General features: G+C 37.8%; 1 protein-coding gene across 5 annotated transcripts in view; it reads left to right on the forward strand.

Moving 5' to 3' along the window:
- Positions 1–13,554, forward strand: part of LOC118745029 (probable ubiquitin carboxyl-terminal hydrolase FAF) — a 60,375-nt gene that overhangs the window by 24,148 nt on the left and 22,673 nt on the right. For all 5 annotated transcript variants that reach the window (XR_004993606.1, XM_036478551.1, XM_036478570.1 and 2 more), the window contains 4 exons: positions 5,629–7,035; positions 7,916–9,675; positions 9,752–10,067; positions 10,270–10,423. Coding sequence is in view for 4 of the 5 variants with exons in the window: in XM_036478551.1 (XP_036334444.1) it covers positions 5,629–7,035; positions 7,916–9,675; positions 9,752–10,067; positions 10,270–10,423 (3,637 nt within the window). In the remaining variant the exon portion in view is untranslated. The remainder of the gene's footprint in view (positions 1–5,628; positions 7,036–7,915; positions 9,676–9,751; positions 10,068–10,269; positions 10,424–13,554) is intronic.

Here is a 13,554-nt window from a genome sequence, read left to right on the forward strand (position 1 = left end):
GGTTGTATTAAGCTCTACCCAGAATTAAAGCGGATGACGGTAGAGCGGTCGGTGGTAAGTGAACAGTTGTTAAGTTGTCATTTTGATTTGATAATTATCATTAAAATTAAATATTGTTTCGGTTGTTTTCTGGAAATAAAAACGGATGAAAACATATCCATACTTGCGAAAATAATAAAAATTACTACAATCAACACTCAATCAACATTGTGCCGTCCCCGCTGGGCGGTAAAAATAGAAATAAATTTAAATCAACCGAAAAACGTCGGCGGTAAAACCGCTGCCGCCGCAATTATGAGCCATTCCATATGCCTTTGTGAGTTTTAAATTTGACAGCGGTTAACCGTCGACCGCTTTACCGTCGTCCGCTGCAATTCTGGCTAGAGCTTTATATTTCCATTCGAAAATGAGCTGGATTTCACTTCCTCTCTTGTTACTATGGTTTTCATTTTTTTCGAACCCATCTCGAATATATTTCCAATGTACTACGAACGTTGGAAAACTAAGGTTGGTTATGAGTTCGGTATTCATATTGGATATCGAAGGTAATTTTCGAACGTTCGCCAAAATGTTTATAGGGCTGTAATTATTGTACCATGTTTTTGTGTATAACTAGAAGATAGAGATGTTCAAACCAAAGTATTAAGTTTGTTAATACATGTGTATGTAATTTGATATGGATTTTTGAAATGGTTAGCAGAGAGATGTATTCATCACATAGGCGTGGAGTGCGATCTTTTAAACTCGATCACATTTAATTGATACGATATGCTGGAGTACACATAATGATGGATTTTTATAAAACATCCTCAATATATGAGCATTGATTCCATTTCTATTTGGGTTTTCTAAACGAAAACCATTGGCTTGAAAAAACTTGGCTTTGGCCTGGGTTTGGATAAAGTAGTTAAGCAGACTATCTGAATATTGCGAAGAATAATACACATAACAGTTTTCGTCATCTATAAAATTTTTAGCTTTGAAAGTATGCCACGCCAATAAAGTAATTGCAAAAATTTGTTTGGGATTTTTCATATGTAGATATGTATAATAATGCGATAGGTTCATTAAAGTACTAACAAATTATTAACCAGGGTTTCTCGTTTATCAAAAAAAAAAAATATTTAAATAAAGTAGTTACTAATTAATCACAACAGACGGCCAATTTATTCGCCACTCGACTCGCACACCTGCTCTCTGAGAGCACTCTTCAACAACCCGACATACGCGAGTAGTGGAACCATATTTCCCGCTCATTAAGTACCGTCACACGGTGCATTTTTTTGGGGGTGTGGGGGAGTGAACAAAAATAGGTAAAAACATTAACAAATCAAGATTGCGCCGATCAGAGAGGATTTTTAAGAATAACTTTTGTGTGACGTCACACTGGTGCAATTGCGAGAGAGAAATGTCAAAACGTGAGCAAGAATGGAAGAAGAAAAAATGTTGCAAAAAAAACGTAAACAAGTTGCACAAGTGTGACGTCATGCAAACAACGATTCTGTCAAATTCGTTAAGAGAGGAACAGCGGTCCGAGATCGGCGCAACCTTTGTATTCTCTCAATCGTCTACTAGAGGTATACGCCGCCGAGCCACGCCGCCGCCGTTTTTTGTCATTTCTCACGCGCCGCCGCCGAGTTAGGAAAATATCGGCATGGCGGCGGCGGCGTTCGGCGCCTAAGGAATTTTGTACAAAATTTTCATGTTGTATGCACATTGAAATACATCGCTTGAAGGAACTAAATACTACTCGTATAAAAACACTATTTTACGAAATGAAAATTACATTTTTAAAAGGAGTTTTTTTTTGCATAGTTTGGGCCACTGAACATTTAAAAAAAGCGTAACTCAGAAAAAAACATAGGTAACACGTTTTTCGATCGAAAGCATTTATTACAGTTATATTAGGGTCGAATACTGGTAATCTGACGATTTTTTCCGCAGTAGAAATTTTTTTCAATACTACAACAATATTACTTTTTTAAATACTACATCAACAAGGAAGTTATAACACATCAAAAACTTTAACGCCAATATGTCAGAAAGCAGTTTTAGCAGAAGCGCCCTTATTGCATCTAACTCCTCAATTATTGGAGATAAAACAAAGACGTTGAATTTCCTGTGTGTTTTTTAAATATTTTAAACAGAATTTTAATAAAAAGCAAACACTTTTTTTTCTAATTTTTACATTCGTAAGTTACTTTATTCTGGGGTCCCACAGAAGTATACAAGAACTTGGTGGCTGTGTGAAAATTACGTTAGTATTCCTAAGTTGTGGTCAAACCCCAGGAAGGTTTTGCTCCCGCGTATCGCAATATTTTCTACACAGAGTTAAAGTCCCCGTAAAAATTACTATTATTTTGCATTACATTCTGTTCTCCTTAGAAAAATTTGGCGCTTAAAATATTAGTGGAAATGTTAATCATTTATAAGCCATTTTTCAAACAGTGGGTTAAACTTTTGGAAAAAGTAGGCCAACCATATTTTCAATATATAACCCGCAAAAAATCGTAAGAACTCCGTAACTTAACATAACGGTTGATAAGCTAATTACAAAAATTTATTGATAGCGACATAAATTACCCCAATAACTTAACCTTTAAATTTTTTTATTTCTTTAAATTGAAATAGTACATACTGATTTGCAAAGTACATAGAGATGTATGTATATTAGAGTGCCCATCGAAAATCGTTTTTTTTGTACGTTCTTCTTCTTCTTCTTATTTGGCGCTGTAACCGCCTAAGCGATTTTGGCCGAGTCCAAAACTGCACGTCAGTCATATCTCTTCTGTGCTAACTGACGCCAATTGAAAATGCCAAGTGAAGCCAAGTCCTTCTCCACCTGGTCTTTCCAACGCAGAGGAGGCCTTCCTCTTCCTCTGTTCCCAGCATCGCGGCCCGCGTTGAATATTTTCAGAGCAGGAGCGTTTCTGTCCATCCGAACGACATGGCCAAGCCAGCGGAGCCGCTGAATTTTAATTCGCTGCACTATGTCTATATCGTTGTAAAGCTCATACAGCTCATCGTTAAATCGTCTGCGATATTCGCCATCACCAACGCGTAAAGGTCCGTAAATCTTTCGCAGAATCTTTCTCTCGAAAACTCCAAGAGCCGCCTCATCAGATGCTTTCATTGTCCATGCTTCCGCGCCATACACCAGCACAGGCATGATGAGTGACTTATAGAGTGTGATCTTTGTACGACGAGAGTGGACTTTACTTCTCAATTGCCTACTCAGCCCAAAGTAGCACTTGTTGGCAAGAGTGATTCTCCGTTGGATTTCAAGGCTGACATTATTATTGGTGTTAATGCTGGTTCCCAAATAAACGAAGTCGTCTACTTTTTCAAACTTGTAACTGTCAACAGTGACGTGGGTGCCAAGACGCGTATGCTCTGACTGTTTGTGTGCTGACAGGAGATACTTCGTTTTGTCCTCGTTCACCACCAGACCCATTCGCTTTGCTTCTCTATCCAATCCCGAGAAGGCAGAACAGACGTAGCCCTTGTTTTTACCGATAATATCGATGTCGTCGGCATACGCCAGCAATTGTACGCTCTTATAAAGTATTGTGCCTGAGCGGTTCAGTTCTGCGGCTCTTATTATCTTCTCCAACATAAGATTAAAGAAATCACACGAAAGGGGGTCCCCTTGTCTGAAACCTCGTTTGGTATCAAACGGCTCGGAGAGGTCCTTCCCTATTCTGACGGAGCTGGTGGTATTGCTCAACGTCATTTTACACAGCCGTATTAGTTTCGCGGGGATACCAAATTCAGATATCGCGGCATAAAGGCAACTTCTCTTCGTGCTGTCGAAAGCGGCTTTGTACGTTAGTGCTACATATTTTCAAATTGTGGAAGTTATCGATGGTCCAAATTTAAAAAATTCTTTGAAATTGAAGCAAAAATAGTCATTCAAAAACTCATGAATCTAGAAAATCGTATTTTCTGACCTAAATCGACAGGACGCAACCTCTAAATGGCCTTTAAAAAATCCATAACAATAGTCAATAATATTTCTCATAAAAACGAATAAAATTAGGGGGTAGGGTCTTTAAATTGTTAAAACAAGCATTTTCATAATCAGTTTGTTAAAACAGTTGCCAGCTATTTTAAAAATCAGTTGGAATCACTTGAAACTTATTACTCGGCGGGTTTTGGGTCGCTGATCAGGAATCTAGCATCAAATTTTCGATATTCAAAATGGCGTGTACAATATGGCGGACGATATTTTGAACATTGATTATATATATTTTTATATTTTCCGTCCGTGGTGTGAATCGGTAGAAAAGCGCTATGGAGAATGCTGGTGAATTTTTTACAACCGCTAAAGATTGATGCCGAATGAAGCGTTAAAAATTAAAGAAAATGAATATTTTAAGAAAATATATGTTATTGATTGCAATTCGTTTAGAGCCAGGTCCCTGCAACTAATGACCGTTTCGGCACGATTACGATAATCGAGCGTCAAGTTTTGACCATGTATTCCTGAATGAGGATTTTTTTTTTTTTAATTAATTTCATCGAATTTCTAATTTTTGTGCAGAACTCATTTTGGGTAGCCGGCCCTCGGCAATGCTTCAAAAAAAAAAAAAATACTCCTGGCTGGACCAACACCGGCTACGCTATCCACAGTATTTTTACAGATCGATTTTTTCATAATTTTTCGCAGTTTCCCCAAGTGAAAATACATCGAAAAACATGGTCGAAATTTGTCGCCCCCGTATTGGCATTAAAAACACGGTACCGGCGGGTAAGACTGCTTGCATTGACGCCTATTTCTATGTTTTTTTTTTTTGCTGGTGGCTCTATTTCTAATATTTAATTGCTTTTGATTAAATGTGTTGCTCCGATTATGATGAAGCTGTGGTTGCAGGGTATTATTGCGATCTACAAAACATTAACAAGAAGGCGCGGTCGTCGAAATACAATGCGAAGAATTTTTTTGGTAACAATTTTTGACATTTGAGAACTACACCAATATGTTTTGACATTTGAAACAAGAAAAAGGGAAGAAAATTCAAATTATCGGCCAAGAATCAGGGTAAGTCCTGCAATCACCACTTCATCATGTGATTTATCAAGAAAAACTGTAGGGTTTATTGCTAGTTCAATGGTATGAACCTGCAAAATTTCCTGAGGCAGTGTAAACTGTTTTGTTTTTTAGTAAATAATTATAGTGATAGTTTAGTAGTTTATTGACGAATCTATTAGAAATGAAAATAACACGAACATTTTAAAAGGAAATTTACATCCCTCCAGACGTTCGTTCCCTTTCCAATTCTATTAAATAATTATTTCACAGTGATGGATCTCCTTCATCATTCCGCCCAGTTTTTATGATTTTGTCTAAGCCAAAGGGATACAAAGGTTTTAGTTTGCCTTACCTTCGCTCCAAACCTTGCGGTCAATGGATATTTTTACTTTTTCCAAGTAAATTTTAATTAAATTTGTCAAATAAATAATGAAAACCACTTGGTACCTCCACGACTGTAAGTCACTTGAAAAGTTACAGTGTACAGTGTAAAAGTAACTTAACAAATTTATTATATTTATTAACTAAATTATATATATATATTTATACTTTCATAAAATAGTTCGTTTATTATTCTTTTGTTATCTTCCGCACAGGCTAAGCAAATTTGGCACTGTTTGGCCGTAAATGCCGTATTTCCATCTGATCGCGAAGAATGTTTTCGATGGTTTGGCAAATTGATGGGAGAAGAACCGGATTTGGATCCAGGCATAAATAAAGACTTTTTCGAAAATAATATTTTGCAATTGGACCCCCAATTGTTGACGGAAAGTGGCATCAAATGCTTCGAACGCTTCTTCAAGGCCGTCAACTCGAAGGAGGATAAACTTAAAGCAATTCACCGTGGCTACATACTTGACAATGAGGACCTCATCGGTAAGGACTATCTGTGGCGAGTGATCACCACTGGCGGTGAGGAAATCGCCAATAAGGCTATTGATCTTCTAAAAGAGGTTTCAACAGCACTTGGGCCACGCCTACAGGAGAGCATTTGTGACTTTCATGAAATGTTTATTGCTGAATGTTGCGAACGATTGCGCACTCATTACAGTAACATAATCATTTTGGGTAAGACAATTGGCGGCAACAGTTCAAATGATCCTAGTCAAGCCGATGCTGATTCGAAAGACATAAAGGATCGCTTCATTGAGGCTGAGAAGATGTGCCGTATTATAAAAGTATTGCAAGAGTATATAAAAGAATGTGATCGTTCGTTTAATGGTGATCGCTATCTATTGCCATTAAGTCGCGTGACTCGCGGCAAAAATACTAGTCTCTATATACGCTTTCAAAATCCCGGTCGACCCATTGATGACATTGAAGTGACAACACACAGTAACGAAACGGTGGCCTCGTTCAAGCGCAATCTACTGAAACGCATCAAAGGCAACTCGCCAGCAAATATAAAGGTTGATTTATTCTACAATAATGGCGAACTGATTGAGATTACCGATGAGATCAATCCCCTCTACCAGTACACTATACGCGACAAAATGATTCTCACAGCAAAACTGACACCAATTGGCCCGGGCCTGGCTAGTAGCCCAGATTCATCGAGCGATTCGAGTACCGGTTCACCGCCACGACCCTGCCCCGACATGCAGCGCGTCGAGTCAGAAAGCACGCTGCCCGGTGTGATTATCGCCCAGAATTACAAGTATACTGAGTTTTTCCTAAAGCTCTATCAACTGGGCAGCGATCTTGATCATGGGCGTTTGCGTGAGAGCGCAAAATTGCTGCTGCATTTGCTGCCGTGCGATTGGCACACAATAAAGATGCTGCAGACGATGTGCCGCGTGCAGGGACAGATGCAGAGCGGTGGTGGTGGTGGTGGCAGTGCAGCTGTGAGTGTGGGAGTTGGTTCTGGTAGCAGCGCTGTACAAAGTGGCGCCAAAGACGAAGAGGCTGATGTTGTTGGCGTTGGCTCCGGCAGCGTGGTTAGCAGTGGTGTTGTTAGCGGCAGCACTGGAGTGCAAAACACAACAACATTTGATAGTGATCAAGTATGGAATAATTTTCAGTTTTTTACAATACTTTATTGGTGTTCGCTTTTTGAAGTGAAACTTCTTTAGCGGTGGTAGTAGTATATTAAAAAATAATCAAAAAAAAAATTTATGCTTTGGATGCAACGGAAGTGCTTAATATTACCGTTGAAGTTAAGGTCAAGGTCAAGGCTAAGGTTAAGTTTGAAGTTAATATTAAGCTTGAGGTTAACATTAAGTTAAGGTTAAGGTAAGGGTTAAGGTTAGGGATAGGGGTAATATTGGAGTTGGGGTTAAGGTTGAGATTAAGGTGAAGGTTAACGTTATGGTTATGGCTATGGTTGTGGTTAAGTTGAAGGTTATGGGTATTGTCAAGGTTAAGATTAAGATAAATGTAGCATTAAGGTAAAGCTAAGATTTAGAACGAGATTCACTGTTAACCCCTTAGTACCGTGTAATCTAATTTAATGCCGATACATAAGGATAACATTAATATTATCGATGAGACTTGAATCTAAGGATAATTTAAATTTCAGGTTATTTTTTTTTAATTTTCAGATATAGAGTATGGAATCTAACCTGTCGATATGTAATTTCAAACCAATAAAATATTCCCAATTATCATTTGTCTTAAAAGCCGTCATCGATTCGCCACTTCTTTGCTCGTTATGTTTCAGTTCCGGTCACTTAACAAAAAATTTTGCATGTGAAAGCAACAAAAAAGTTTCGCCACTCGCTAACTGTTGGCGAATTGATGAAGGCTATAGTATAAAACCAGGAACTAAAATATATAACATATATTAGTCAGTTTGAAACGAACAAGAAATGAATCAAGAGAAGTTTCACTTCTGTAATGTGACAGATTCACACTAACGTTTTCTATTTTGCTTTATTTTCATAGCTAAATCCACAAGAATGCACGCCAGAAATGTTATTCTTGCATGGTACTCCCGCGCAAGTATTGTACAACTTGGGTGTTTTGAATGGCCTACTCATACCCGCATTGGATCCTTACGGCGAGGCGGCACTGCAAGTGCAATCTGCTTGGCTGCACTCGGGTTGCGCGCATTTCATTTTGGAGTTACTAACCAAAAATAATTTCCTACCCAATGCTGATATGCACACCAAACGTGCTGCGTTTCATTGTGTGTTGCGTCTGGCCAGGTTGTTCCTCTACACTGTTGGCTATGTGCTATCACGTGTCGGCGACGAGCCAATGCTTCGTGACTTTGATGTTGGCGCACGCTCACAAGTCGAAATACTTAAGCAAATACTGAGCTCAATACCGAATAATTCGGAGAGCACCATGCGCGCTATTTCCACGAAGTTAGCTGAAATTTTAGCTGCGGAAATGCTTTCGGCCAGTGCCGAAGGCGAACGCTGTCGCATCCTATTTAGTTCGACGTTGCAATGGTCCTCTCCGGACATTACGACTATTAAGGCAGTCATACAATTGGCTTGGTCGTCATCCTGTGGCAATCTGCAGGCGCTTGGTAATAAGAATGACTTCGCTAACGACATCACAATGCCGGATGCACAAGATTTCGCAATGTGCAAAGAGGCTTTAGAAGTGCTAACCATTTCATTGGTGCTTAATCCGAGTGCTAACGAGGCGTTGAGTAACGATCCCATTTGGCCGAAATTCATTACATCGCTTATACTAAAGAATCCATCGCGCCATGTGCGTCAAATAGCAGCTGACCAGCTGTTTCTTTCGTGCACCTATTGCGCCGGCGACCGACGTCCATTCGCTTACATGGTAAATCTGCTCGTAAATTCATTGAAGGTACTGGTGCCGCAATACGAGGCCACATGCGCTGACTTCTTTCAACTGTTGTGCCGCACACTCTCGTACGGAAGCGTATGTAATTGGCCGCTCAACATCGGCGATGGTCTGCTGACTGAGGAGATCAATTGGTTGCAAAAGATACGCGAGAATGTTTTAGTCACCGGCGATATACAGGTGCATGAAGATTTGTTGGAGGGACATCTGTGCTTGGCCAAAGAGTTGATGTTTTTCTTGTCGCCCGAAACCAAAGCGCAACTTACCGATCTGATAGATGAGGTTATTGATATCTTTCTGTTCCCATCATCACGAGAGTATCTCCACTTGCGAAAGTTCAATAAGCTGAGGAACCCAACCTCGCCACCACCCGTCTGTCGCAGTCCGCACACCATAGCAGCGGCTTGTGATTTGTTGATAGCACTTTGTCAGAATTCTGTTCCTAACATGAAGCTGCTAACTAATACGCTTATAGATTTCGTATGCACAGATACGGAGCCGTTACGCGAATGGGACTTCTTACCGCCAGTTGGGCCGCGACCGATAAAAGGATTTTGTGGTTTGAAAAATGCCGGTGCCACGTGTTACATGAATTCGGTGCTGCAACAATTATATATGGTGCCATCCATACGCGTCGGCATACTGAAAGCTGATGGCGCTGCTACAATTGAGAATGAGGATTTTAGTGGTGAGTCTGATGTGGCCAGTATTAATAGTGCGTTATTCTCCAGTCCTGGTAGCGGTGAAGACAATAGCAGCACTGATGTGCGAAAAAACTATCATGTGGTGATATTGAAGTATGTGCAGGCGATATTTGCCCATTTGGGTCACAGTGCACTGCAATACTATGTGCCGCGTGGCCTTTGGGCGTACTTCAAGTGAGTTTGACGAGCGATAGTTTTTTTTTTTTTTGATATATATACTGTTATTTCCGCATTTTGAACAAATTTTTAGATTACAAGGCGAACCCGTGAATTTACGTGAGCAACAAGATGCTGTTGAATTTTTCATGTCACTATTCGAAAGCCTGGATGAAGGTCTCAAGGCTTTAGGTCATACTCAACTAATGAATGCCACTTTGGGTGGTTCATTTAGCGATCAAAAGATTTGCCAAGAATGTCCGCATCGATATTCCAAGGAGGAGCCATTCAGTGTGTTCAGCGTGGATATTCGAAATCATAGCTCACTAACCGAATCGTTGGAGCAGTATGTAAAGGGTGAACTTCTAGAGGGAGCTGATGCATACCATTGTGATAAATGTGATAAAAAAGTAAGTTTATCGCTTAAAAATAAGTATGAAACAACCATAACTATTCCTATAGTGAAACAATTAATTCGCAAATCGCAAATTTAAAAAGCATCTAAAACAATTTATTGAATTTTTTTTCATGAAAACAACTAAAAGAAATACTTCCAAAAATGTTATAAGTATACTATTTTCTAAACCAACCATTCTTCATTTAATTTTACAGGTAGTTACAGTTAAGCGGTTGTGTGTAAGAAAACTACCGCCTGTGTTAGCCATTCAATTAAAACGTTTCGAATACGATTACGAGCGCGTTTGCGCTATTAAATTTAACGATTACTTTGAGTTCCCACGTGTACTCGATATGGAACCATATACAGGTGAGTACTTATTCAATAATAAACAATATATATATATGTATGTATATAAATATGGATGATGGATTCGGAGTTAAAAAAGAATAACGGCTAAAGTCGACTTATGACATAACTGTCGGGTTTACGTATCAGAAGAAGTACGGCTTCTAATTAAATGCATTTAACCTACCAATTGTTGTTGAAAAAATTGAGTGCTGCGGCAGTAGACTATCCCAACAAGGTCTCCATTTGTCCATGGCCGCCCTCATCGTTCCAGATATCTGGAAAACGGGGAGAGTGGCCTTCTCACTGCTTAAACCGGGGAAATAGCACTTAACGCCATAAACATAGAAATTACTCGTGGCCTGAACAGAAACCTCCCCACAGCGTGGGATTTTACAAATCTAGGGGAACTTAATTCTGTTTAGCCACATATTATTTATTATGTGTATTTTTCGGTATATTTATATTGGGATGAACACAAATTAGGAAGACAACAAAGAAAAAGGACCAGTCCAGCGCCTTGTCTTGACCTGCGGGCTGTGTTGGAGTCACAGCCGCTAAACTTAAGCTTAGAATACGTGATCTTACATTCAAGTTAAAACGGTACATAAAATATTCGTTTTGATTGTATGGAATTGAATTTAATAAATCAATAGGAATTGCAAATATTAATAATTAGTAATAGAGAAGCAGATCCACATAGACTTTAGTCATATGTGCCATCAGCTTATAAATAGATAGATGCCATGGCATGTATCACTACTACTGATTCATTTTTTTTCCCTTCAACCTGCAGAAATTCGTATTACTTTTTATATTAGCCTAGGTCCCCGTATTAGTATTCTTCTTCGTGTTCGTGCTCGTCTTCGGATTATATTCGTCTTCGGATTTGTGCGTAAGTTAGCTAAGACTTCTGAAACAGCTGGAACCCCTAAATATAGTTATGAAATAAACAAATGTCTTGCGTCTGATATTGTGATACCTAAATATTTCATGTGCCTGATGAATTAAGTTAAATTTGATTTTTTAAATACGTGACAACGCTCCAAAATACAGCTAAAAAATAAAGCCTTTTTAAACTCATTTAAAGACATTTGATACCCATATTTTTCATAATTGATTTAACATATTAAATAATTTGAATTTACCTTTTTAAACAGGTGGCAACCTTCTTTAATATTCTAAATATTCAAACTAAGGCTATCTTACCACCTTCGTTTCATATATTAATATTTCATTTCACTTATGCATACTTTAACTAAATTCTAATTTTAAAACAGGTGGCAACCCTATTCAAAATATTTTAAAACCAAAACCTTGTTAAACCTTTATCGTCTGACACACATATTGCTATAATATTAAAATTGTGTATCCAATTCCCTTAATTCAAGTTGAATTAAATTTCTAAAACATATGGCAACCCTCTTTAGTTCAGAAAAAAAAAACATTTTTAACCCATGTCAATTTTAGCCCATACTTTAATTATTCACTTGACTTATTAAATAATTTGAGTTAAACTTTTTACACAGGTGGAAACCCTCTTTAATGTTATAAATGCTCAAACTAAATATTTCTTAATACTCCTTCAATCTTTCATATATTAATATTAATTCGCCTTTTCAAACAATAAATCATATATCGCCACCTGAAATGCAAAAAGACGTAACAAAATCGTAACTGAAAAGGAAAAAAGTCGTGACTAAATTTTTTTATTTTTTTTTCATTAAATGATGTGTTGTAAATCGATGAAACCATTTAATCAATCAAAAACGGAATTTTGAATTTTTAATTAGTTACGACTTTTTGAATTACAGCGACGATGTTTGTTACGCCTTTTTGCATTTCAGATGACGTAATGTAATTCGGTCAAGGCATTCGCGATTTTTTTTTTATTTTTTTTTGATATGTAGTACATATCATTCCTTATTCGTATAAAATAAAGTAGGTTTAAAGAGCTTTATAAAATGCGTTTTCATGCATTTTTTAACCGACTTCACAAAAAGGAGAAAGGTTATCAATTCTTGGAATATTTTTTTATTTCATTTTTTTTTAAATCTGTTTTATGTATGTTACCGCCAGTGTACGAAAATAAACTATATTGTACGTTACTATTTCGTTTCGTTTATTACTTTAACAGTTCGGTACAATACGAAACAAAACGGCTGAGTTCACTTTGGCGATAGTACACTACAGTAGTTTAGTAGTTACAGACGAAACAACAAACGAAATGAATCGTGCAGGGAAAATATATTTATGTATGCACATATATGCAATAAACAAATACAAAACGAATGGCTGCAATGAATAAAAAAAATAAAAATGTTTTTTAATTGAATTGGATATGAAAATTTACAGAAAAAATTATTTTTCACGTAATTGAAACGTTTGCATACATATAAAACGTACCCTATGGTACAATTGTCACAAACGAAAAGCAAACGTTTCTCGTTGGGGAAAATGACAGTGAATCTTACAATTTGTTTCTGACTATTTACAAAACTGTACAAAACCACAAATGATATGATGATCGATGAGCAAATGGGAATTGTTTTGTACAGTTTATTTTCGTACCCTGGTTACCGCATAACTTTGGACCACGATTTCTATAATTCTTTTTTTTTTTTTAAGCAAAGGTGTTACCTCACAGGTGGTTCCATATTAATTTGATTTAAATCCGATCTTCGAATCATGAAGAAATTAACGATGATGTTATCCAATAGTGTATTAGAGCTTTTTTTACTGAAGTGCTCGCGAAAGCGTGCTTTCTTGTGCTTTTTCTGTCCTAGGGGCAGAATGCAGATCTGAATTATTTTTTTCCACGTATTGAAAAATTTGTGCTCACTAGCAGGCATATAATACCAGGGGTATTTAATTCTTTTGGTTTCCTCAGCATAAGCTTTAAATTTTTCAACATCGATTTCCAAACTGTTTGATCACGCTTTAAGGATAACGCGAAAGTGAAATATCAGATCGTCAACAGTACCTGTGATCTCGGCAGATTTTAAAGAGTTTCGGAAAAACCTTCGGCCATCATTGGTACTCCCCGCTGTTTGTTTCGGCATATCAAACGGGAGTCCCATCTCAGATTGCAGTCTTTAATTTGTATGATATGTGAATTATGCATTCGAAACACCTAATCCAGGAGTGCAGGG

This window comes from Rhagoletis pomonella, unplaced genomic scaffold (assembly GCF_013731165.1).
Source record: "Rhagoletis pomonella isolate Grant_MI unplaced genomic scaffold, Rhpom_1.0 Rhpom_scaffold_00001, whole genome shotgun sequence".
Classification (NCBI taxonomy): domain Eukaryota; kingdom Metazoa; phylum Arthropoda; class Insecta; order Diptera; family Tephritidae; genus Rhagoletis; species Rhagoletis pomonella.